General features: G+C 42.6%; 1 protein-coding gene across 1 annotated transcript in view; it reads right to left on the reverse strand.

The window, feature by feature from the left end:
- The window catches only part of paxip1 (PAX interacting (with transcription-activation domain) protein 1), a 113,694-nt gene that overhangs the window by 38,154 nt on the left and 48,760 nt on the right, over window positions 1-26,780 (reverse strand). Inside the window, 6 exon segments of the mRNA XM_055664246.1 lie at window positions 154-275; window positions 7,257-7,394; window positions 15,318-15,413; window positions 21,187-21,281; window positions 25,845-26,197; window positions 26,199-26,239. Coding sequence (XP_055520221.1) covers window positions 154-275; window positions 7,257-7,394; window positions 15,318-15,413; window positions 21,187-21,281; window positions 25,845-26,197; window positions 26,199-26,239 — 845 coding nt within the window.

Genomic DNA, 26,780 nt, shown 5'->3' on the forward strand with positions numbered 1-26,780 from the left:
ATTGCACACTTCCATTTGATTGGAACACAGGTCTAAACACATTCTGTCAATGAAATGCTGCATATGCTTGGCATAGTCCATCATAATTCATCTACAAAACACTTTTTACTAAAAAAAGAGACAAACTTTGTTGCTGCAAATTTAAGAACTTACTCTTTGCAGATGAGGACTGTATTGCTTCGGCAAAGGTAGCCTGTGTACTTGGCTCCTGCTAAATAGCCCATCAGCTTCAAATCATCCCGATCGTCATGCATAAATCCTGTGACGGATATCATCTGCGGTTATAGAAACAAAATTTACCAAATTATTCTAATAAATCGGATATCATCCAAGGCACTGGATTGAAAAGAAGGAGATAAATAATCATCAAGCCAACTGTCCAACATCCAGTGCATCTATTTATAGCTCTGGATTCTCTTGATTAACTGACACAATAATCTTTCCCTGATTATTTGGGCACAACATTGCAGAAATGGGATCAAATTAAGAATGATTTTATCTGATTATTCCACACTCTGCTAATCTTAGCTTAAAGTTGTGCACGTCACAATGTCATTTGCCTGTTCAGCGCTTCTTACTAGATGACAAGTTACTCTCAGCTAGAGTTAATCATTCATAAAGCTGGTACAATTGTACAAAAGTCATTTTCTGGATCACAACAGTGACCACGTCAGAAACCTTGGCCGCAACTCCTATAACCCTGAAGAACAAGGACCTCAAAAAACGTTAGGCAATATGTAAGAAGCAATTGCAGATGCTGGTTTACATCAAAGATAGACACAAAATGCTGGCGTAAAACAGCGGGTCAGGCAGCATCTCTGGAGAGAACAGATAGTGACTTCTTCTGAAGGGTCATGACCCAAAATGTCACCTATTCCTTTTCTCGAAACTGCTAGGATACACGATGCCACCATTTGGTTCGGAGTCCATGGTGAGTCCTGCACAGCCATTCATTCAGTTCCCTCCCTTCACTTTTCCATCTAGACCCGTGAAGTAATTTTCCTCAGTCGTCTATTCATTTTCTTCTTGAAAGCAGAATTCCAGATCATCACTACTCTCTGCAAAGAAGATTCCCTCCATCTCCATATATCGTTTGCCCTTTCCTTCATAATGTTCGGCATTTGGAGTATTGTGTGCAGTTCTGGTCACCCCATTATGGGATGGATGTGGAGGCTTTGGAGAGGGTGCAGAAGAGGATTACCAAATAGCTGCCTGGAGTAGGGTGCATTAGGTATAAGGAGAAGTTACATCCAAACTAGGATTATGTCCTCTGTAACACTGGAAGTTGGGATAGAGGCATCTAAAATGGAGATAGACAAAAAAAAAATGCTGGAGTAACTCAGTGGGTGAGGCAGGATCTCTGGATAGAAGAAATGGGTGACGTTTCGGGTCAGGACTTTTCTTCACACTGTTTGATTTGGTTGCGATTGATTTGTAGTCAGTAAATTTTTACCCTCCTCCTATTCTTAAAAGGCAAGGATGTTAATAATGATCCCAATTGTCATTTAAGAGGCTATTAGACAGGCACATGGGAATGGAGGGATATGGAAGCCAATTAGTAATTTTATATCTCATCTGGATTTTCACAATGGCATCCCAATAGTTTGCTGGTATGTGCTGCACCCATATTTAAACCAATTAGCCATTTGCCCCAATCTACCCAAAGGGAATGTGAATCAGCTAATGCTAGTATTACCACTCCAGCCACACAAAGTTCCAGGGCTGCTTCCAACAGTGGCACTGTACATTAAATATTACATTAACATTAACAGCAGTAGTGTAAACAAGAAGCCTTGACAAACTTAAAACCACAAGGGTCTTTAAAAGACAAACAAAATATCCTGGTCCTCCCTGGATCACAAATGGTTGGTTTATATACAGTCCATACATAGTTTGATTTGGGTCTGATTCACTTTAAAAGTGAATACATTAAATGTTGAGTAAATTTAGAATAGTTAATAACTTGTTCAACTTTTGGGATGTGGACATTGCTGGCAAAACCTGCCTTTATTGTCCATTCCTAATTGCCCCTGTGAAAGTAGTCATAGAACTGTAGAGCACAGTAACGGGTCACTCAGCCCATCCTGCCCATGGTGAAGGAACTCCAATGCAATGTTGTTGGACAGACAGTTTCAGCTACGATAAAGGTGTGATAACATATATCCAAGTCGAGATGATGTGTTCGGGTTATGTACTGGACACAGAAGCACAGGAACTGAACCCTGCCATTACTCAGGAAAGACCTGTAGCTGCTAGCGATCCGAGGACATGAAAAATGTGCTGGCAGTGTTTGTGAAAAGAGCAGAGAATTCAGTTTCAGGTCTGGACATTTAATTAAAAACTTTGTCAGAAGAGCAGAATCCATAACATCAATCCCATACAGGAGTGCAATGAGTTATAAGGAACTATCTAGTACACTGACGTGATCTTCAGCCACATGCCATCTTCCCTCAATTCTCAAAGAACTTCAGATGCGCAATTCAGATTTTGTTGAAATATTGAGCGATTGCAGTGGGAGCCTGCAACTTGAGATGCTTTCCAAGCACAGAATATCATCTCCTTAAATCTGTGCATAAAGTGCAACAGTTGCATTTAAGCATTTTAGTTATAGCAGTTTCTCAATAAAGGCCGTGTACGAAGGTCATCTTTTATTCAAGCCCAACCTATAACAACAGACTCAAAAGAATGTCATTAATCTCCAAGACATTATTACGGAGGTTACGGAAATAAGACCTGAAGTGTAGCTGTTGTTTGATTTAAACATCCCTTACATTACTTCAGAAGATGGATTTGCCCCAACAGCACTGTTAAAAATAGGAACTCAAGATTAAATACAAATTAAAATGCTAATTTCAGCCACCATTATGCTCTTACTTTATCATTAACTGTAGTCATTTCGAATACAGTAAATTGCCATCACAGTATCTGAATAATGGACGTTCCAATTGACTCACTAAAACAACCTAATCCAAGCAATTGTCAGAGAAAGCAGATACGATCTGGGTTCAAGCCGCAGTGGCAGCATTAATAAATCTCGTAGATTGATGGGGAGAAGCAGATAAGCAAACTTTACAACCACTTTAAACAAAACATTTTAATAACCGGCACAGTGGCGCAACGGTAGAGTTGCTGCCTTACAGCGCCAGAGATCTGGGTTCGATCATGACTACGGGTGCTGTCTGTACGGAGTTTGTATGTTCTTACTGTGACTGCGTGGGTATTCTCCGGGTGCTCTGGTTTCTTCCCAGATTCCAAAGGTGTCCAAGGTTAATTGGCTTCTGTAAGTTCTCCCCAGTGTGTAGGATAGAATTAGTGTATGGATGTTCGCTAATCGGCAAGGACTAGTTGGGCTGAAGGGCCTGTTTCCATACTGTATCTCCAAACTAAACATTTCCTGCACTCAGGCTGGGATAGGTATTACGAATAGTGATGTTTGTTGCTACTTCCTTATTTGTTTCATTTAGGCTTATTTAAATTCAGTTCTTGTTTTACAATCACTTTAACTTGTCAGAAAAACAAAGTTCTTTCAAGTGCGAGACAAAAGCTAAATGTGCAATTCTTATGCGACATACGAAGACTCACTTGAATAGTTTTACATCCAAACAGACCTCATCTTTCACATGCCACCTTCCCATTAGACTCAAGTGCTGAAATACTCGCTTTAGGTGCCTAGAATTATTACAAATCAGAATAAGAAAATCACTTTGTATATTTTATTCGCCCATATTATCATCAACTCTCCTTTCAGTTCCGCCGTTCTACTATTCACCTGTATATACCGGGTAATGTACATAGTAGCCTATTAGCTTCCCAGTCTGTACATCTTAGAACATAGAAGGAAATTGCCCAACTGGGGAAAACCCACATGGACACAGGGAGAACGTGCAAAGTCCATACACACAGCACCCAAGATCAGATTTGAACCCAAGTCTCTGACATTGAGAGAAGGAGTTTCTACTGGCTGTGGACATTTGTACATGAGTTGGATTGGTAGGAAGGAGTGCTGACAGGAAAAGAGAGTTATCTCATGCAAGACATAGAATGCTGGAGTAATTCAGCGTGTGAGGCAGCATCTCGGGGGAGAAGGAATGGGCGACGTTTCATCTTCAGACTGATGTCAGGGGAGGGGGCAGGATTAAGATAGAATGTAGGCGGAGACAGTAAGACTAGTGGGAGAATGGGGAAGGGGATGGAGAGAGAAAGCAAGGGCTATCTGGAGCTAGAGAAGTCAATGTTCACACCGCTGGGGTGTAAGCTGCCCAAGTGAAATATGAGGTTGTAGTGGCACCTAGTGGTTAGGCCACTCTTGCTATGCGAACCCTCGGCAGTCGGGGGTAGGGTCACGGGGTATAGGGGTGTGCCCTAGTATATAAGAACCGACCTTCCCTCTCTCGCTCTCTTCCTCTCTCTTCATGAGAGTGTCCTGCCACTCAGCAGGAGCTCAGCTGGAGCCCAAGAGGCAACAGCCTCTCAGCAGCAACAATGACTATTATGTTAGAGTGCTAAACGTGCATGTATATCTTACCTACAATGCCTGAATAAATAAATCATTTATTCACGACGTTTGTGCCTCTACATTAGTGACCCGTGACGATCTGAATTGGGGTTTTGGAGTACCCGATGCACGCAGCCGACCTTCTACCGCGGTGACCTGATGTCTGGAAGTGGCAGCCCAGCTCTACGGTAATTACCGCTATGGATGCAGCCGTCAACTCTGCGCTGCACCCGGGCGCTACCTTGGGCCACTCGACCCCCGCCTACGCCTGGTCCAGCCGATCACAGGCCGCCTAGGTCACCCGCCCGCATTCCGGGCCCATCGCAGCAGACAGCGGCGCAGCAGCCTCGGCCCTCGCTTTCTCTCCCGCATGACCTTCCCGGTGCTGAAAGGCCGCGGATGCCATAGCTCCCCCACCTGCAACTGCTCCTGCACCGGCGCCGCTCTCCCAAACCAGCCGTTGCTCCCCACTAGCAGAGCAAACGGCCCCGGAAGTGGGGGTGGAGCAGGCCGCCCATTTCCCGCCGGCCGCTACTCAAGGCCTAGCCACCCGATAAGGCGGGCCTACTTGGGGCGGCTGCCTGAAGACGTCCTCCTGCTCCTCGCCGGCGCGGGTTTTCGCCGCAGCAAATACAATATTGGCCACCGCAACCGGCCGGAAGCGATGCTCGACCTTCCATGTTCGTCGTCAGCAGCGTCACCTACTGGCCGGATGCCATCACTGCGGACTCACCGCCATCAACAGGGCCACCTTCCGGCCGGATGGTGTTTCTACGCTCTGCCCACCATCAACAGCGCCACCTCTGGTCGGATGGTGTAACTACAGCCTTCACGCACAGCTTTTGCACATCGCACATTGGTCGTATCTAACTTTAGTTTCATGTCCTACTCTGCTTGATTCGAACCACAGAACTTTCGGCATCCAACCACTTTGGACTTTGATGTATCTTTGCAGTTTGCTCAATGTAGTTTTAATCCATTTTACTATGTAAGGCCTTAGCTTAATATTACTATTAGTTTCTTGTTGTATTTGCATTGTTGCCGACGTCTTTCGTACGATCCCCTGATGGTCGGCGTGACTGGTCTATCTCTCGTCCATCCTGCGGCTTTTTCGTTGGTCTCCTTGCACCCCTCGGCATGCCTCGTGATCACCCACAGCTGGAGCATCGACTGTGCCCACAGGCCCCTCCATCCTGACCCACAGCCGGGATGCCACCGACCCCACAGCAAGAGCCGCCCTCGACCATGCGTGTGCACCTTCCGGTAGAAGGTGAGCGTGCTCCATCCCTTCTGCCTGTAGGTTTACGAGTCAGGCTGCCGCATTTTGTCAGCTTGCTCATTTTCCTGCCTCCGGTTCTGGGGGGGGGACCTGTAGTGGCATAGTGGTTAGGCCACTCTTGTTATGCGAACCCTCGGCAGTCGGGGGTAGGGTCATGGGGTATAGGGGTGTGCCCTAGTATATAAAAGCTGACCTTCCCTCTCTCGCTCTCTTCATGAGAGCATCCTGCCACCTCAGCAGTAGCTCACCTCAAGCCCACGAGGCAACAACCTCTCAGCAGCAACAATGACTATTATGTTAGAGTGCTAAACGTGCATGTATATCTTACCTACAATGCATGAATAAAGAAATCATGTATTCATGACGTTTGTGCCTCTACCAGGTACTGTTCCTCCAATTTGTGCTGGGCCTCACTCTGACAAAGGAGGCCCAGGACAGAAAGGTCAGATTGGGAATGGGAGGGACATAGGGTGGTGGGTATATGGAGCGAGATGCCAAAGGAGGTAGTTGAGGCAGGTACTATTGCAAAGTTTAAGAAGCAATTAGACAGGTGCACGGATAGGACAGGTTTAGAGGGAAATGGGCCAAATGCAGGCAAGTGAGACTAGTGTAGATGGAACATGTTGGTTGGTGTGGGCAAGTCGGGACAAAGGGCCTGTTTCCACACTGAATGACAAATTCACTCAAGTCTAGCACTTAGGGTGGTGACCAATGAAAAGCATAAGGAGTTTCAACTTGATGGGCTTCATGATTGAGAGACAACCCAGAGTTAAAGTACAATTTAAGGCAATGGCTGCACAGTGCAGACACATCACAGCAGGACTTTAAGTTTCATTGCCAAGGGACCTTCAGATGGAACAGGATTTAATTTGTTTTAATCAAAACACAAGAATAACATAATAAGAAACAGTAGCTAATAAAGCTGGGAATTTGACTTCTATTCTCTAGTCAATGCATAGAGTTGATTTTTCTGTGCAACTGTAGCAAACATCATGACAACATTACAAAAACAGAATAAAAATGTGAATTGATTTGATAAGGCAGTCTTCCCTAGTTCCTGATTTGGTAGTTTTAGGATGGAACATTTTGCAGGGCGTTCTCATGGGTAATATAAAAGCTGGCCAAAAAAAGATTTATTTGGATCAGTTCAAATTTCACAACATTCCAAATTGCTGTTTGTGATTATTTTTTTAAATAAAAGTCTCAAAGAGTTGTCTAGGAATAATTAAGGACAAGCTATAAATGCCAGTGACATCCAAATCCTAGAAAATGAACACTTATTGAAGCTATTGGTCAGATTTCCATTTCTGCTTTCTTGGCACTGCTTTTAAAAATTCAACAAATATCTAGCAGGATAATCTGTAAATAAAATATACCACAAATACTTCAGCCTTCTGCATTACTGTGCACTATGCTGCCTGTTGGTCATTAATCAATAATTTCATTAAACCCAATGTGAAATTTCTTTGGCTGGTTACTCACATGTTGAGAGCAGGGTTTTCCACCTGGTGGGAAAGCTACAGGAAAATGTAATCCCCTGTGGGGTGGAACCATTTTCTTCTTCTTCAAAATTGTGTTCAGCCAGTGTGCAGTGACGCATCGCTTTCCCTCTCTCAAGGCCTGGCAACAAAAAGATGATGATAGCATGAAAATGAGGCAGTATTGACGAAGGAAGTGTAAGTAGTAATTATTTAAAAAAACAAGCACATTGAAACGTTTCCAATAGCAGATTAGAAAAAAATCAAATTTGGAATGGTAAACAAACTCCAGTGCAATGCAAAGGTAATATAAATAAAAAGTATTTTAATTCCACAATGCAGTATTATAAATTCAGTAATGCCTGCACTTGAACCAGTTCTGCAGCAAATGAACATAATGTTACATTAATCTTAAAAGGAAATGGTGCTGGGGAAAGTTGTTGAATCTCTGGCCAAAACTACTGCGCCATGTATGGGTCAGAGCCACGGAGACGTCAGGGGGAGACCCAGTGGTCGATGTGGGCGCCGATCGACCGATGGACGAGGACGGACCACGTGGTAATGAGGACACCGCCGCTGGAGGGAGGAACAAAGCAGGACCCGGCATGGGGGAACCACAGTGAGGGAGGGGGGGAAGGAACAATGGAAGACCCAGCCTGGGGGGGGGAACCACCGTGAGGGGAGAGAACAAAGGATGACCTGGCGCGGGGTACTTTGTAACTGCCCTTTATGTGGCGACTATTGCATACCCTTGCAAGCGAAAAATTTCACTGTGACGTCACATGTAACAATAAAGTATTCCTTCATTCAATCATTCATTCATTCATTCATGCATGCACCTTTTACACCATTATTTAACACTGCCACGGGAAGTAGGCATTGGAATTGTGCATCAAGCAGCACTAACTAGCATTCAAGCATGAGAGACAAGGATGCTAAATGTTAAGTGTTTGGCTAGGCTGCTGGATGTTCAGGGCAAATGCACAGGCTCAGAAAAGAAAAGAAACTGTGAAGGACATGGAATGCCAAGGATAGGACAGCAAAAGCATTGATGGGACTAGGATCCGAGGGGATGCAATGTAAAGCTGGTCATATACGGGACGAGGGAAATGTATGCTCTATTGTGTAGACTGTGTACAGCTGCTTCAAATTCTGAAGATGTCAATATAACTCCTGTGACCAATTCCCTCAACAGCACAAAATTAATGAGCTGCAGTCAACCTTCAGATCCGATCTTTTATCAGATGTATCCTTTCTGTCACCCACCAGAGAGCAACCTAAAAAGGTTAATTATATTCCAGAAAGGTTACCTCTGTCCCAAAGTAATGAAATCCGACAAACACAGCAGGCAATGTGGTCTGCTCTTCAGGATATCTTATCATTGTCAGCACTTGCACCCCGTTCTACATGCAATTCTAAGTGTGTCACTCAACTACAGTACTGAAGCAGCAAACCCCTGCTTGGGTCTATGCCCTGTGAGTCCCCTTCCAACTTTGCTTCCCTCTACCAACATAATTTCTCACTTAACTTCTTACAACCTTCTTACTGAACTTCCTTCGCAAGATGTGGCTACTGTTGGCAATTCAGTCATTTCATTGTTCAATCCCAACAGCTTTGCGAGAGGTGTGTGTTAAAAGTTAAAACGTAGAAAGACCCGTCCTGAGAACCTGACGCAACGATGCATCTGTAGTAGACGGTAATAGTCGCAGATGCCAGATCAACCTTCCTGAGAGTGAATATGCTGAAAGGCGATTGGCGTGGATGGAGAACCTAGCCACGTCCTTAGTACCTGCTTGTACCAGCTGGCAGGAGTATTTGCCTGCATCTTTAACCTCTCCCTACTCCAACCAAAAGTTCCAACCTGCTTTGAGAATACCACTGTCATCCCAGTGCCAAAGAAGGGGTGCTTAATGACTGTGCTCCAGTAGCTTTGACATTCACTACATGAAATCCTTGGAGAGACTGGTCAAAGTGCACGCCAACTCCAGCCTTGCAGCCAACTTTGATCCACTGTAGTTTGCCTTTTGCCAAAACGCATCATCATCGGCAGACACCATCTCCGTACAAACATCCCTGGGATATCTGGATTCCCATTTATTGACAAAAGGGCCCAAAGTGCTGAAGTAACTCAGCGGGTCAGGCAGTATTTCGGGAGAACGTGGATAGGCGATGTTTCAGGTTGGGGCCCTTCCTCACACTGAACGTGGGGGGGAAGAAAGATGGGCGAGAGGAGAGGCAGGACAAAGCTTGGCAGGCCTTATTGTCAGCCATGCTTAGTCCTGCCTCTCCTCTCTCCCAGCTTTCTTCCTAGCCTTAATAAGAACATGAAGGGCAACTTTTTCACTCTGAGAGGTGGATAGATGGAATGAGCTGCCAGGCAAAGTAGTAGAGGTAGATAGTATAACAGTTTTAAAAAGACAATTGGAGAGGAGCATGGATAGGTAAGGGTTACAGAGATATGGGTCAAGCATGACAAATAGGACTTGCTTAGATGGGGCATTTTGGCTAGCATGGATGAGTTGGGTTGAAGGGCCTATTTCCATGCTGTATGACTATCTGCGGGTTGGTTGAGCAAGATGTTCCATTTTGAAATAGATTTCAATTGAATAATGATTTGAATGTCTACTTTCTTCAATTGCATAATTGGCGTAAATAAACCATTATCTTTTATATTAACATTGCTAACCTAACACATCCTATATAAATCAATTTTAGCACTTATCATAAATGTGTCTTCTACTAATACTGCTCTAATGTGTTAAATGCATTAATAAATAAATGAGTAGAATTTCCAAATCTCGAACAGCCATTTGTTCCAAATGTAGAAAAACTGCAGTGAGTCTACTGATAGTCATTCATACCTAAAGATTGCTTGAAACAATGTTCATTTTGATCCTGCAACCTCAGTAAGAACATTGCCAATGTGAATCAAACAGGAAAATAGAAAGGAGTACGAAGATTATAGGAGCAATGACCTTACTGTGTGGTAGAGCAGTCTCAATATATTGAACAAACTGTACCTTTTCTTATGTACTCTTATGCAACATATGGAAAGCTACCACCTTCAAAGGAAAGTACTCCCTGCAGAGTTTTAATATGAAATGCCTGATTTACCCATTCTCCCATCTGTCCACGGAGAAAAGACTGGGTCAATCTGATGAAGCAAGTCAATATGATAAGCTCTTCCATTTGCCATAATGGGCATTGTAATGACATTGGGAACTTTACTGTCTGTTCTGGCTTTCATCATTCACAAACCATACCAATTGATTATGCCAATTCACTGTTACCGATTTGACAATATTCACCACTTTTTTCTGCAGGATCGTCTTTCCTAGTTTCCAAATACTTCCAAACAGTTCAAAAAAAAACTAAATCGCCTGTTTGCAGAGAACTCAGGAAGAACTCAGCAGGATGAGCAGCTTCTGCAGGAACAAATGAATTATTGATGTTTCAGGTCAAAACCCCGTATCAGGAAATCTTCCCGCCCCAAATGCCCCCTCCCCCCGCAGATGCTGCTCGACATACCAAGTTCCTCCAGCTGTTTATTTTGTTTGGTTCACATTCCACCACTTGCTGGTTCCTATCACCTGTTTAGTATACTTGCGTCATAACACCATTTTACTCAGCTAACATCCATGCCTCACTTGCATTCATCTGCTCTAACCACTCCGAAATGGATAATTTCACTTAATTTACAGTTTGGAATATACTCTATTCCTGCATTCCTCATATAACCTTTATATTTGCTGTTCACTTTTCTGCCCCATTTATGTTGCCCAGTCTATCACCAATAATCCTTTAAGGGTCACCAATAGTTATGCGCACATATTTCAGGGCACAGAAGCTGTTCAGAGAGAGTAAGGATTGGTCAGCAATCTGTTCCAATGCTCTGATACACAGGATCACAGCCATGTGGGGAGTGCAGCAAGAGTGCTACTAAATTCTCATCCACAAGTAACCAGGGGAGCACAATGTAATTACCGTTGCTGGAAAACTACATGAGGTTACATGATGAACACCGCGGATGAACCAAATGATTTGCTTAACAGATCCTCAGTCCCAAAGAGGATATTACTTCCTGGAAAGTGCTGATCTACTTTGTATCTTGCAGCAGGTTAGCCAGTACTGAATTCAAGAGTCATAGTGCCAGAGTTTTTATACAGTCCTGGAATAGCCCTTCGGCCCAACTTGCCCAAGATATACCGTCCCACATTCCTGTGTTTTGGTTCATATCTCTGTGAATGTTTACCATCCATGTACTTGTCTAAATGTTGTAATTATATCCGCTTCTACACATTCATCTGGCAGCTCACTACACCCAACCATCACCTGTGAAAAATCTGCTTGTCAGGTCCCAATGAAATCTTTCCGCTCTCACCTTAAATTTGTGAACTCGAGTTGTTGACTCCCTGTGAAAAAGACTGCGACCATCCATCTTATATACACCCCTCATGATTTTATACACCGCCATAAGGATCAAGAAATGTCCCAGTTAATCCAGCCTCTCCCCATCACTCAAGCCCTCAAGTCCAGGTAACATTCTTCTAAATCTTTTCTGCACCCTTTTCTATCTTAATGACATTCTTCTTGTTGCTGGTGAGAGAAAGCAAGAGGGTGACGGTCAATGGTTGTTCTGCAAATGGAAGCCTGTTATCAGCATTGGGACCCTTTTGTTTGTTATGGACTTTAATGACATGGATGTGATGTAAGAGTATGATTAATAAGATTGCAGATGTCATGAAAATGGATGGTATTGTTAATTGTGAGTAGGATAGTCTTCTACCTCGAAATTATATCGACGAGTCGATACGATGGACAGGATTTAATCCTGAAAAATGTGAGGTAATGTAATTTGGAAGGATTGATAAACCAACACATACCCAATGAATGGTAGGATCCCAAGATGGAGCAGCAGGGCCTTTCAGAACAAGTTTATTATATAGTGTTAGAACAAGTTCAAAAGATTCATGAAGGCAGTAGCACAAGCAAACACGTTGGTTAGGAAGGCATATGGGATACTTGCCTTCATTAGCCATGCAAAGGATATACGAGGAGAGGGATGTGGTATAACTATTTATATTATTAAAAGTGTGATCTTGTCCGCTTTTGGCCCACTGTGCTGCGATTTCCGAGAGAACGCCGCCACCTACGGCCATCATTTTTGGTCAACTCGCTCCGAGCCCCCCTCCGCCTTCCTGGACCGGAGGGTTTTTCCCATCGATGACAAATCAGAGAGATATTCATGTTTTTAAAAAAATCACCATTCTCTCTGCTGCCCCTGCTGGAGGGAGGGGGAGAGACTATAAAACCAGGAAGTGGTGTGCCTCACTCAGTCTCTGCAAGATGGATGAAGCCAAAGGGTCACGTCTCTCTGAGCTCTGAATACATGTCTACTCAACCGTGAGTCCCCATAATGTGGTTTGAAAATGAAAATATGGTTTGTTTGAAGTAAAAAGGCACTGCCTGCAAATGGTTGTTTGGGTGCTTTGGCTTGAAGTTGAAAGGCACTACTTACTGCAAATGGTGGCTTGGGTGCTTTGGCTTGAAATTGAAAGGCACTACTTACTGTAAATGGTGGCTTGGGTGCTTGGGCTTGAAATTGAAAGGCACTACTTATTGCAAAAGGCGGTTTGGGTGCACTGGCTTGAAGTTAAAAGGCACTACTGCAAATGCACTAACTTCCTGTTGCACTGTATATTGATTTTAGATAAAAAGCTATCACTTACGGCTGTGATTTTTGGCCATCTTACTCAGTCCCCCTCTGCTCAGCAGGTGCAGAGAATTATTCCCATCAATGAAAAATAAGTGTTATTAGTGTTTAAAAAATGTTGAGAATCTCTTTCCTGTCAATCACGCCATGAAGGCCACACCTTTTCCGGTGGGAGGGTGAGGGGTTATAAAACCCGGAAGTGTGGGTGTGGCTCAGTCTCTGCATGATGGGGAGGCCTTGCATCCTGCTTGAAGTGGTATGAAACTGCACTTGAATTTGGTGGCCTTGCACCCTGCTTGAAGTGGTATGAAACAGCACTTGAATTCAGTGGCCTTGCACCCTGCTTGAAGTGGTTGGAAACTGCACTGGAATTCGGTGGTCTTGCACCCTGCTAGAAGTGGTATGAAACTGCACTTGAATTTGGTGGCCTTGGATCCAGCTTGAAGTGGTATGAAACTGCACTTGAATTTGGTGGCCTTGGATCCAGCTTGAAGTGGTATGAAACTGCACTTGAATTTGGTGGCCTTGCACCCTGCTCAAAGTGGTAAGAAACTGCACTTGAATTTGGTGGACTTGCACCCTGCTTGAAATGGTAGGAATATGGATTTGAATTTGGTGGCCTTGCACCCTGCTTGAAATGGAATTTCAAGGAATAGCCATGAGTCAACTGCCAGCCCACCAGCAGTGAGTGAGCTGCCAGCAGATCAGGCTTAAGGGACTGAGCTGCCACCCCAAGAACCCATACTAGCGCTCCAGAAAGCCCCCATCCCCCACCACTGGTCACCAATATTGGAATTGGTGGAGAGGTGGAATATTGCGTCGGGGGACCAGCCCTCCCGTGTGAACATGGGACCCAACGGGTCCCACTTAGTCTAGTTTGTACATATATCCACACAGAAACACTGTTTTTTTCCTCTCTCATTTATTATATTGTTTACAGTGTACTATGTTTTCATATTCTGTTGTGCTGCTGCAAGTAAGAATCTCATTGTAGTGTCTGAGACCTAGGACAATAAAACATTTGACTCTCTTTCACAGGTGCTGACTGACCTACTGAGATTTTCTCCTGTATTTTCAATTCTCATATTAAAATTTATTCCCTGACACAGTCACTTTCAACTCTAGACACTGAAAATGTTGCCATCAGGAAAGATTAACGGGTCAGCTCCCAAATATTACTCTTTATGACAGTATTCCAAGAAAACAAAGCTCAAAACTAGCAAAGATCAACAGATACAGATGTCTTGCCGCAAAATGTTAATTTTATGAACATTAATCTTAATATTTAAATGAAACATAAGATTTTCTCATTCATCCCTGGAGGCTGTCTCGTCAAACGTCTCGGAAGGACATTGTTGCCATAGAGGGAGTACAGAGAAGGTTCACCAGACTGATTCCTTTGATGTCAGGACTTTCATATGAAGAAAGACTGGATAGACTCGGTTTGTACTCACTAGAATTTAGAAGATTGAGGGGGGATCTTATAGAAACTTACAGAATTCTTAAGGGGTTGGACAGGCTGGATGCAGGAAGATTGTTCCCGATGTTGGCGAAGTCCAGAACAAGAGGTCACAGTTTAAGGATAAGGGGGAAATCTTTTAGGACCGAGATGAGGAAAACATTTTTCACACAGAGAGTGGTGAATCTGTGGAATTCTCTGCCACAGAAGGTAGTTGAGGCCAGTTCATTGGCTATATTTAAGAGGGAGTTAGATGTGGCCCTTGTTGCTAAAGGGATCAGGGGGTATGGAGAGAAGGCAGGTACGGGATACTGAGTTGGATGATCAGCCATGATCATATTGAATGGCGGTGCAGGCTCGAAGGGCCGAATGGCCTACTCCTGCACCTATTTTCTATGGTTCTATGTTTCTCTGTAGTGAGAATCCAAGCTAAGAGATCAAAGCAGACACATCCGAGACAAAGCCCTGTCACCTGCAGAAATGTCTAATGTTGGTGGTGAAAATTAGAGATCGCATGCTTGAAGATAGAAGTAGGGATCAACTTGGTTCCTACTTTACACAGTTTCAGTCCTTCAGTGTACGACACTTGAATCCCGTTTACTACCGAATGTGTGAAGTCACCTTCCAATGTACAACAAAATAATTGATGCTTCTTTATAGTTTTTATTCATCCCACGGGATCGCAAATTGTTGCTTAAAAAGAAGCTTAAAATTAAACAAAGCTGTATAGTGTCATTGAGGAGAGGTGCATTAACACCAGCTCTCTACATTCTCATCAATCTAACTACTCAAAACATCTGTAGTGAGATCAATCTCTCCAAAAACAATTAACAAACCATTAAAACATATATACATAAGGCAGGGAGAAAAGGTAATTAAATTGACATGCTTACCTGGGCATACATATTGCTGACTTGACTTTCACACAAAAGGTGAGTGCACCGACTAGTCAGAGTGGGATCCACAATCCCACCATGTACCTGGATAATCTGAATAAGAATACACTCAGTTAAAACAATATATAGAATAGAATACGTTTATTGTCATTGCACAACAATTGTGCAACAAAATTCCATTGCATCTCCTTCGACACAGGATAAAAGATTTTAAAAGAACAAAACAACTCACATATACACAAGATCAGTAAAGAAAATAATAAATAGGTATTAAAAATAATTTAAAATAATATTGCGCATTATTTTGCACCCCGAATTATATTGTGCTTCCCCCAGTGTTCTATGTTAGAGTTAAGCTCTTTTATCGCACATGGGTAGAAACTATTTTTTAGTCTACCAGTGCGAGCCTTCAGAGACCTGTATCACTTCCCAGAGGGTAGCAGAGTGAAAAGGTGGTTGGCAGGGTGGGATGTGTCCTGCTTGATGTTTGTGGCCCAGCGCAAGCATCGGGCCCTGTATATGTCATCCAGGGAGGGCAGTTGAGCGTTTGTGATGCTCTGTGCAGTTTTAATAACTCCCTGCAGTGCCCTCCTCTCAGTCACGGTGCAGCTAGCAAACCACACCAGGATGCCATAGGAGAGGATACTTTCCACGGCGCACCGGTAGAAGGACAGCAGCAGCGGCTGTGAAACGTTTGCTCTCCGCAGAGACCTCAGGAAATACAGCCGCTGCTGTGACTTGCTGCGGGCCCGTTAAAAATATGTTCTAATTATTTATTTGTTTATTAGAAGCAAATGTACAAGAGTAGAACCAACGGCATATAAAATTATAGTTATTGTACATTCAATTTTAACTTTTTAGCTTTGAATTAAAGAAAAGAAAGGAGAAAAAGCAAGAAAGAGAAAGAGTGACATGTGCAAAGATAAAACCCCTAGACTACCAAAGTAGTGTAGCCAAAGAGTGAATAAAAGAAAGAAAGAAGAGAGGAATAGAAAAAAAATAAAAGGACATAAAGAAAAAGAGAAAGAAAAGTGGTGGTATACCTTACTCTCATCCCTCCCCACCCACCTCACCCAACCCATAGTTAGATTTAAATCCAAAGTTGTTTTGCGCCATACTATCCTTGTAAGAAATCAGTGAAGGGTGTTCATGTCTTGGAAAAATGATCTGGTTTTTCTGCCAAGACAAGTCTAATATTTTCAAGATGTGGTGTCTCGGACACGTTTATAATCCACATCTTAAGAGTAGGGACTGATGTATGTTTCCAAAATTTAAGTATTCGTTTTTTTGCTGTTATCAGGCCATAATTAAGGAAACGTCTTTGAACTGGCTTCTGATGTATCTAGAGTGATCAGTTCCATGTCGGGATCCAATTTTATTTTTAGTGTTTTAGAAAACATTTCAAAAATTCCTCTCCAGAAATTATGGAACTTTATACAAGAGGCAAAGGAATGGGTTATAGTTGCTTCCTGAAGGAGACAATTATCACAAATAGGAGATACATTTGGAAAGATCTTATTCAGTTTAGACTTTGAATAATAGAGTCTGTGCAGTATTTTAAATTGAATTAACGAATGCCTAACGTTAAGAGAACAGTTGTGTATATATAGGTTTTCCTTCCATCTGTCTTTTAAAATTTTTAGGCCAAGCTCATCTTCCCAAGCTCTTCTAATTACTTCTGACGATGGGGTTTGTGCAAGTTAAAACAATGTTACAACCAAAATATTACGTATCTACAAACAATAATATTAATTTACTACCCTTTTCCTTTCAGTTTCATATTAAATCTGCATTTCTTGTAAGGATTCACATCAGGAACTGATGTATAATGAATTTCCATAATGTATTTAAATGACTCGAGGCCCAATGACACCTTCTCACAGCTCGGAAGTACATATAATATTCATATAGCATTCCAGACAAATTATTTCTGCAGCAAAATTCAACCAGAAACCTTTCAGCTGTGTGATGTAGTCCTGCATGCAAGATTAGAAAGAGTTCTGAATAAATCTGTAGGTTCATTTCACATTCTTTATTTAAAAAAAACATTCACTACATTTCTCAAAAGAGACTGTGGGCTTTGATCTCGAAACTCCATCAGTAATACCAATCTTTCAGCAGTTCATTTGGTATCTCTCCCATCACCAAAGATGTAGGCATAAGGCAGGTTTACAAACAAAACATTGAAGTAACTCAGCAGTTAAGGCAGCATCTCTGGAGAACATGTACAGAAAACGTTACATATCCATGCTCTCCAGAGAAGCCCTGACCCGCTGAGTTACTCCAACACTTTGCGGGTTTTTTTCATCTCCAAACATTGTGGATTTGTGTCTCACTCCAGAGATATGAGCATATAATTGATGCTGGTGTGCCCCAGTGCAATGCCAAGCGACTCCCACACAGTTGGGGAAGTAGGACAGGAGGTTGCTGCCCTACAGATGAGTGTTTTAAGCTGAAATAACCCATCGTACTATTTGAAAAGAGCAGCAAGGGCGACACTTCCAATATTTGGACCATTACTTCCTTTCTTTAAGTTACTTTACTAAAGTCAATGATCTCATCGTGATTGCATTGTTGCTTGCAGAAGCTTGTAGGGCCTTAAATCAGAACTGCTCCTCCATCAGCAGCATGGGTCTTCGGTCCGCAGCAAGCGAGCTGAACTTTCTGGGCTAGTCCTCCGCTCGCGGCAGGCGATCGTGGCCCTTCTGGCGGGTCCTCCGTCCTCGGTGGTCGAGCCCAGCTTCATGGTTAGTCTGGCCATGGCTTGCAGGATACTAGCTCCCCAGATTACAGAAAAATCCACTCCAATTTAATACTAAATGTTAGCGTTAAACTTCAGTGCATTATGGGGTATTTCCTGGAATTAATTAGAATTCATAGCATATTGCCGGTGTTTTTGTTAGAGCTCCACCTGCCTGCTTGCAGTGCAGCACAGTAGCATAGTTAATAAAGCTACCGCTTCACAGCACCAGTGCCCCACATTTTATCCTGACCTCAGCTGCTATTAGGTGGTTTGAACATTCTCCCTATGACAGTATGCGCTAGCACTGGATGCTCCAATGCCCCTCACATCCTAAAGACATGCTAAGATTGCAGGTTAACTGATAAATTGCCTACAATTTGCCTCCAAGTAGCAGAAACTGGCAAAGAATGAGAAGGTGGGGCTAATGCAAGATTGATCGAAATGAACAGATAATCGTCAGTGCAGACCCAGTGACCCAAAAGGGCCAGTTTCCATTAATGTACTTTATCATGACTCTCTAATTATTTTATCCAACCCTATCTGCAAACATTTCTAGTTACTTTTTCATCATGAGGTTGCAACCATTTCCAAGTACAGGTGCACAACCTTTTATCCGAAAGCCTTGGGACCAGACACTTGTCGGATTTCGGACATTTTCGGATTTCAGAATGGAAGATTTTTAGCGTAGATTAGGTAGGTAGCGCGGGCGGCTTGAAAAGTCTGGAGCAGCTGCCTCCTCCCCGGAGACCGGGAGAATCATTGCATAAATGTTAGTCAGTTAGTTTGGAGGGATTTTATGTGGTGGTGGTGGTGTAGGGGTGAAGGGGGAAACTTTAATTCTTAGTCCCCTACCTACCTGGTCGGCGACTCCCAACCTCGCGGAGCTGGGGGCTCCGTCCGGCCGCGGGCGGCGCCGGTTGGAGCTCCGACCCCGGCAACTCTACCCCTGGCTGCGCGGCTCCAAATCCAGCGACGCTCCGCGATGTTGTGTGTCGGCGGCCACAGCGCTCCGGAGCTTGCCGCACGGCGACCCGGTAAGGCATTGCTCGCGACGCCGCCGACTCCCGACATTCTCGGAGCTGGGACGTCCGGCCGTGGGCCGCGCTGGATTTGGAGCGCCTCGCAGCCGGGGTAGAGTTGCCGGGGTCGGAGCTACAACCGGCGCCGCCCGCGGCCAGACCGGCCACAGTGCTGCGGAGCTTACTGCACAGCGACCCGGTAAGGCATTGACCGCTCCCCGCCTCTCCGACCAGGTAGGGGACTAAGAATTAAAGTTTACCCCCTTCACCCCCCTTCACATAAAAGCCCTCCAAACTAACTGACTAACATTTAAGCAATGATTTACAGATGTTTAAGCGTCTCCCGGTCTCCAGGGTGGAGGCAGCCGCTACAGTAGTACAGACCTGGGTTGACCGTGGGTCATTTTGGGTCAAGTTTGGCGCCAAACGCGAGCTTTGGTGCGCAGACGACATCTGGAAAAAATGGCCGGTTTTCGGAGCTTTTCGGTTTCTGGAACACCGGATAAAAGGCTGTGCACCTGTACCTTTATACTATTCACCTCTACCAAATGATGATTTGAGTTTCACTTAGTGAATAAGATTAGTGGATAAAGATTTTATGAGTTAATTTCGTGGATTTTAATGTTACACTGCTCTGGCCTACCAAACCACTTAATCATACAGACCTTGATGAAATGAGCCTTTATTTGCTTTTCCAGACAATACAGCTCCATTGTATTACGTATTTCCCAATAGATATTTCCAATTACGTTATCACCATTGTATGATTATACCATATTTATTCAGCTCTTCTTTTGAATTGTGGAGAATATGACCTTATACTATATGCTCATGTGCAAATTTTATTTCTTATTAAAACCTACCAATCCCAGATATACTTACGGAGGTGCAGAAGTATTAATCCGTAATAATTTAGCTAAGCTATAACAAATTCCTCCAACTCACTTATTATAAAACAGGGAGGCCAACAAATTCTGGTTCCTGGTAGAGAAACTCAGATCAGTCCCATACACCCTCTTGCAGAAACAAAGAACTGCTTGTTAATACACAAAAAGTGCTGGAGTAACTCAGCAGGTCAGGCAGCATCCTTGGGAAACATGGATAGATAATGTTTCAGTCGACTCAAAATGTCATCTTTCCATGTAATCCAGGGATGCTACCTGACCCACTGAGTTACTCCAGCACTATGTTCCCATCCACCAACTTATTTCTCAGTAGATCTGCAATTGATTCTCCCACAAGCCTTTCCACTTAGACAACACTTCAGCATTATTATAATGACTGAAAGCACTTCGCTGCAGCTAGTAGAGAATCAATGCCAAGTCACACAAGAAGATTTTTTTGTTTAGTTTTGAGATACAGCGTGGAAAAAGGTGCTTCGGCCCACCAAGTTCATGCTGACCAGCGATCACCCATTCAGACAGCATCCCATGCACGAGGGCAAATTTACAATTTTACTGAAGTCAATTAACCTACCAACTTATACATCTTTGGAATGTAGGAGAAAACTAGCATACCCAGAGAAAGCCCACGCAGTCATGGAGATATTGTACAGGCAGCACCCGTAGTCAGGATCGAATCCGGGTCTCTGGCTGTAAGGCAGCAACTCTAGCACTGTGCTGCTCAAATATATTATGTGCTGCACCACTGTGTCACCCAGAAATACTATGTAAGGTAGCCAAACAGAACAACCCAATGCTGCACCTTAGTGAAAAGCAATTTTAAAAATAAGTGTGCATTTTTGCAATGCATATTTCAATCTCTCAGAGCAGTCACTGAATAGTACAGCGGGTTTAAAGCGTATTCTGATTTAGCAAACATGGCAACCAATATGCATGCTGCATGAAGGAGGAAATGGGCAGACAATAAAGATTTAAGGTGCAAAATCCAGAGCTTACTGAAGAGTCAAAAATGTTTTATTCTCATATGCCCTGAAATGGAACTATGAAATTCTTACTTGCAGCAGCACAACAGGTATGCAAACAGTACAACGGAGGTGGAGTTACAGTTTCCAATGATTTAGTGAGTATATTTAAGGGTGATCAAGAGGGTGCAGTTATTTCAGAGGGATTTAGGATTAACCCAGCAATTTGTTCAATGTTACCTTTTTCCAAGTCGCCAGCAGCTGTTTATCGGACATCTGCTCAGGGTAGTCAGCAATTGCAAAAACACATCCCATTAAAAATGACTCTTCTGGGACTGAAAAGAAAACAAGATAAATTAATAAAGTGACCAGAAGTGAAATTTTACTTGCACAATGTTTTTCACATTTTGTAAATACTTTGGAATATGACTAAATTGAACACCTAAGATAATTAGAGTGGTGACATTGAAGTTATCCATTTGTGAATAGGTTTTGCTTATTCCAACTCACAAAGTAATTCTTCAGCAAGTGATAGTTTCATTTTTGATCTGTCTTCATCTTTCCTCAAGACATTTATGGAATGGGAATTCAGATCAATCAAGCATGTTTTCAATTCCCTTGTTCAAGACCGGATATATTAAAAAGGAAGAGGAACTTGGTGGGCTACAATCTGTAATATTAACTCTGTTTCTCTTCCAATAGTTGTGGCCTGACCCGATGAGGGTTTCCAATATCTCAATTTTTCATTTTTCTTGAACAAAAGGAGATGGGTGTGACTTTTGGCTTAACTATAAAAACTCTTTAACATACGATCATGCCATCAGGTTAAAAGAAAGCTCCAGAATAATTCAACTTCCCAGTATTTCTCCCCTTAACCCTACAGTCAGAACTTCAACTGTTCTTCCAGTTACTTTGAAGAGGAAGTAGTTGAGGTAGATACAATAAAAACGTTTATAAGACACTTGAACAGTTTAGTTTAGTTTAGAGATACAGAGTAGAGTTTTTAAGACGCCCAGTGCCATCTATACAAGAGAATAGCCATTTTCCACTGTGGACCTGGGTGGAAAATGTTGCACAGGTCTGCAGTGTGCAAAAATTCTTAAAACGATTCACAAAACGTCCTAGCTACATGAAACTTGGATGCGGTGGAGGAAGCTCAGATGCTACCTCGTTGCGCCACTAAATTTTTTGTTTAACCTGCACTTTCTCTATATCTGTAACACTATATTCTCCACTGCTTAATTTATCTTTTTCACCACTTAATGTACACATGTGTAGTATATTTTGCCTGGATAGTTTTTCATTCTATCACAAGTAACAAAAATAACCAAACCAGTTTCTGCAGCCTGGATGATCCATGCCCCATTCGTGCTTGGATGGAACCATTGCAGTTTCTCTTGAGTACTTGAGGTTTTGATTGCACCTCAGTCCCAGTCGGGTGGACCGTCGAGAACGAAGAGGGACGTTGGGAAGGCATTGAGCACTTTGTAACTTTGACGGTGTCCTTTACGAAGAGACTCTTTGCATACTTTGTCTATGGTATGCTAAACAAAGAATTTCACTGTGACATGTCACATTTAATAATAAAGTATCATTCATTCATTCATTTATACATTCTGATCTTTGGGCATTCAGAGGAGGCAAGGTCTAAGGAGCACCTTGAGAAATGGTTCCTGGACCCAGTCAAGATCTCTCAGTTCTAGGCAGTGGGCCTTTGCGATTGGTGGGATCAGTGTTAGGTCTGTCCATTCGGATTGCCTTCCTGACTACATCAGAGTCTCTTGGAGAAGGAGCACAAGGTACGCTTTTTCCTTGTCAGTGACACTACAGTGGCTGAAATGAATCCATAATAGTGAGATTATTCTAATTTACCTTTCCACAATGTGAGATAGTTATTTAAGGGAAAAAAAGCTAAAAAAATTCAAGATAAAATTAAATTAGCGCTTTAGTGTGTGGTCGAATTTATCAGCTTTCCTAAACTATCTTCATTTCTTCACTCAGTTCTATCAGGATGACTATATTCATTTGAATCCTGCTCGCTTGGAAACAATTGCTAATTTCATCACAGTTAAAGAGTGCTGATATTTAAGTTACAATAATAAAGCAAGCAAGTGACCTTCAAATGCATTAACAAGTCCCATCCTGCCACAATGTCAAAGTGAAATACAAATTGATCAATTTGTACAGGTTATTTAATGAGTCACAATTACCTAACACAAGAATCCAAATGAAATCCACACTAAAGCTACCTGGACTTAATGCAGTTTTACTTCTGAAAGGAAAATTATTTGCAAGCTGCAGATTAAAACAAATAATAGATGTCTTTATAAAAAACTCAACTTGAAGCTGTATATAAATGCCATTTGGCCCAAGTGATTGATCCATGTTCATTTTCCAAGCAATCTTTGTACCACTATGTATCTAACTCAAGGCAATAACTTACTGGTTGGTCCATCAGTTACTGCAGTTTCAAATTACCGTCGAAGCTGCACTGATAGGAAAAATACTTTTTTTCAATTTCCCCAAAGGATAAACACACGAGCCTAGAGTTTGGCAGGAAGAGAATACCTGTAGCCAAGTGCACCTGTTAAATTTGCACCTGCTTCTGCCCCATATTGACATAAATCGCAACCTCTTTGAAGATACAAGCATTTTCTATCTTTTGCCCTATCACCCTCTCCGAGGTCTTTTCAAGATTCTTTGAGGGGTTGTGCAAGATAAAGAGTTTAGTAAGAACATTTAATTAACCATGAGTAATCCTTGGCATGTTTGGAAATCATGACAGGCAGTGGCTCGACCTGCTGTGGTAGAATATTAACTTTGAGCTGTCACTTTATACAAAAACAGACCGGGCGAAATGCTGCACTCAAGATTAAAATACACAAATTGCCCACAGTAAAAGTGGCAATGAAAATAAACGGGTTCTTCACCACTTAAGGAACGATTAGGAACATTTGCACGATGAACCATGAATATACTGTCAGAATGTAATTGCTTCTTTGTTAAATTAGGTTTTATATAACCAATTAACTTTTTTGTATCAAATGTGTAATTGACTTTTCACAAATCAGATATCTTCAACTATATTTAAAGGTCTGTATACTTAACAAATCAAATAACACTTAAAGCTAAGTGATCTCAAGAACAACAAAATTAATTGAATACAAGAAACAGAGGTTGATGAGCAATTAAAATAGAACATCTCTGATGTGTTGCTTCAAGTAGAGATGTTTAAGCTTCGGAGAAATGTGGAAGTTTATTAAAGGATGTAGGTGTTGGTGAGAACCAAGTAACACATATCGCCAGAAAAACATTCCAAAAGAGCAGGGATCAAGAAAGGAAACCGTGTTCAGCATAGACAGGAGTGACACAAAAGTGAATGTGACAGGAAGAAGATTTGGGAGTACTGGAAAATATGCGTAGACTGGTATTTCTAGTGAAAATTTGAGTCCAGAAAAATTATATTAGACTTTGGTACAAATTAATTCTTTTGATTTGCACGATGGCAGTGGGAGTATGACAGCTTCATGTAGTTATACCACATTGCCTCCTCATGACTGGAGAAGGCAATGTCACTGTGACAAAATTAAATGTGAAGCATTGACATACAATCAAAGCAGAGAGGGGAAAAGTGATCACATATCCCAACAAATAGAGCGATATATTTCTGTTCCAGATAACATTTTATAAGGGACATCATAGCAGGCTGGAATTTGGAAGAAATAATTTTTTTGAAAAATAATTCTGAGAAAGATGTTAAATTTTCTTGGAGGGTGATTTTAAAACAAAGGGAGCACAATTTCAGAATAAAGCAGATATAGGGAACTGTTTCTTCTCTCAAAGTTTATGAACTTTTGCAAACTTTATTACAGAGAGCAGTGCAGGATGACTCACGAGACAGGTAGATTTATTTAACAAAAAATAGTAAGGAAGAAAAGATGGAGCTGAAGAAAATATGTTGTTGGAGTAGCAGAGCAAGCCTGTCAAGCACTGTGTGTCTTTTTTTGTAAACCTGCATCAGTAGTCCTTGGTTCTTTAAGTATTACTTATTCCTGATCTTGTTTTTTATGCCCTTAAAAACAAATATAGAGAACAATAAAGAAAAAAAAAGACCTGGAGTAACTCAGGGAGTCAGGCAGATTCTCTAGAGAATATTTCGCGTTGGGACCCTTCTTCAGACTGACTGACTTCAGAAAGATGGGAGAGATGGGGCTAGGACAAAGCCAGGCAAGTCATAGATGGATACTGATGAAGAGGGGGGGGGGGGGGGGGGGGTGATTGACAGATGGGTGGACAAAGGCCAGAGATGAAAAAGAGATAAAAGGCTATGACATATGGTGAGAAGATGCAACAATTGTGTCAAGAGAAAGTGATATTGTTGAAAGAGGATGGAGGGATGTGGAAAGGAGGGGCCGTGGTAGAGTACAGGGCGGGATAGAATGGGGCCGCATCTAGGAGGGTCACAGGGAAGAGAGGGGGTAGTGGAAATAAAGAGGGGGTTTGTTGGATAGCTACCTAAGTTTTGAGAATTCAGTGTCCTTATCATTGTGCTGTAACCTACTCAAGCAAAACATGAGGTGCTATTCCTTCCGTTTGTGTGTGGTCTCACTGTAGCAATGGCGGTGGTCCAGGGCAGAAAGGTTGATATGGGAATGGGAAGTTCAAATGGTTGGCAGCTGGCAGATCTAGCCGACTTTGGCAGCATGAGCACGTTATCACCTAGTCAATGCTTGGTGTCGCTGATGTAGAGGAGGCCACATCAGGAGCATTGAATACAGTAGATGAGATTGGAGGAGGCATGAGCATGTTAACCTCTGCCTCGCCTTGAAGGGTTGCTGGAGCAATGCTTATTATATAGTGTTAGATGAAGTAAATACATTTCATCTCCAGCTACTTACTTTCCAAACTGGGGTCATGTCCAAAGATTTGCAGCTGTTGCTGTGGAAGGGGACGCTGTTGTTGTTGCTGCTGCTGCTGCTGCTGGTGGTGGTGATGATATTGTTGCTGCTGCTGTTGCTGCAGTTGCTGAAGATGATGCTGTTGCTGGAGATGCTGCTGCTGCTGCTGCTGCTGCTGCTGCTGCTGCTGCTGTAATCGCTGAATCTGTTGCTGCTGCAGTTGCTGCTGCAGTTGGTGTTGCAGATGCTGCTGTGAGAACGTATGCTGCTGCTGCTGCTGCTGCTGGAACGGATGCTGGTGAAGCTGCGGGTGGGGTTTCTGCTGTTGCTGCTGCTGCTGCTGCTGCTGCTGTAGCTTCCAGGTTTTTGGTTGGGGCTGAAAGAGACTGCAAGATCTGAAGAGGGGAAAAAAAACATTGGAAAACATCAAAAGTGGTTTCATAATAGAATTGGAAACAGGTCATAATTTTCAAATTTAAAATTAAACTCAAACATGAGCTGTACAAGATGTCCTGAATAAAGTTATGAATGAGTTATTCCCGCAAAGTGTGTCTTATTTTGTAAACCGGCACCTGCAGTTCCTTATAGTGCCCTCCATAATGTTTGGGACAAAGACCCATCATTTATTTATTTGCCTCTGTAGTCCATACTTTGAGATTTGTAATAGAAATAAAATCACGTGTGGTTAAAGTGTACATTGTCAGAGTTTATTAAAGACCATTTTTATACATTTTGGTTTCACCATGTAGAAATTACAGCTGTGTTTATACACAGTCTCCCCCCATTTCAGGGCACCATAATGTTTGGGACACATGGCTTCACGGGTGCTTGTAATTGCTCAGGTGTGTTAAAATGACTCCTTAATGCAGGTATTAGAGAGCTCTCAGCACCTAGTCTTTCCACCAGTCTTTCCATCACCTTTGGAAACTTTTATTG

Source organism: Leucoraja erinacea, chromosome 2 (genome assembly GCF_028641065.1).
Source record: "Leucoraja erinacea ecotype New England chromosome 2, Leri_hhj_1, whole genome shotgun sequence".
Classification (NCBI taxonomy): domain Eukaryota; kingdom Metazoa; phylum Chordata; class Chondrichthyes; order Rajiformes; family Rajidae; genus Leucoraja; species Leucoraja erinaceus.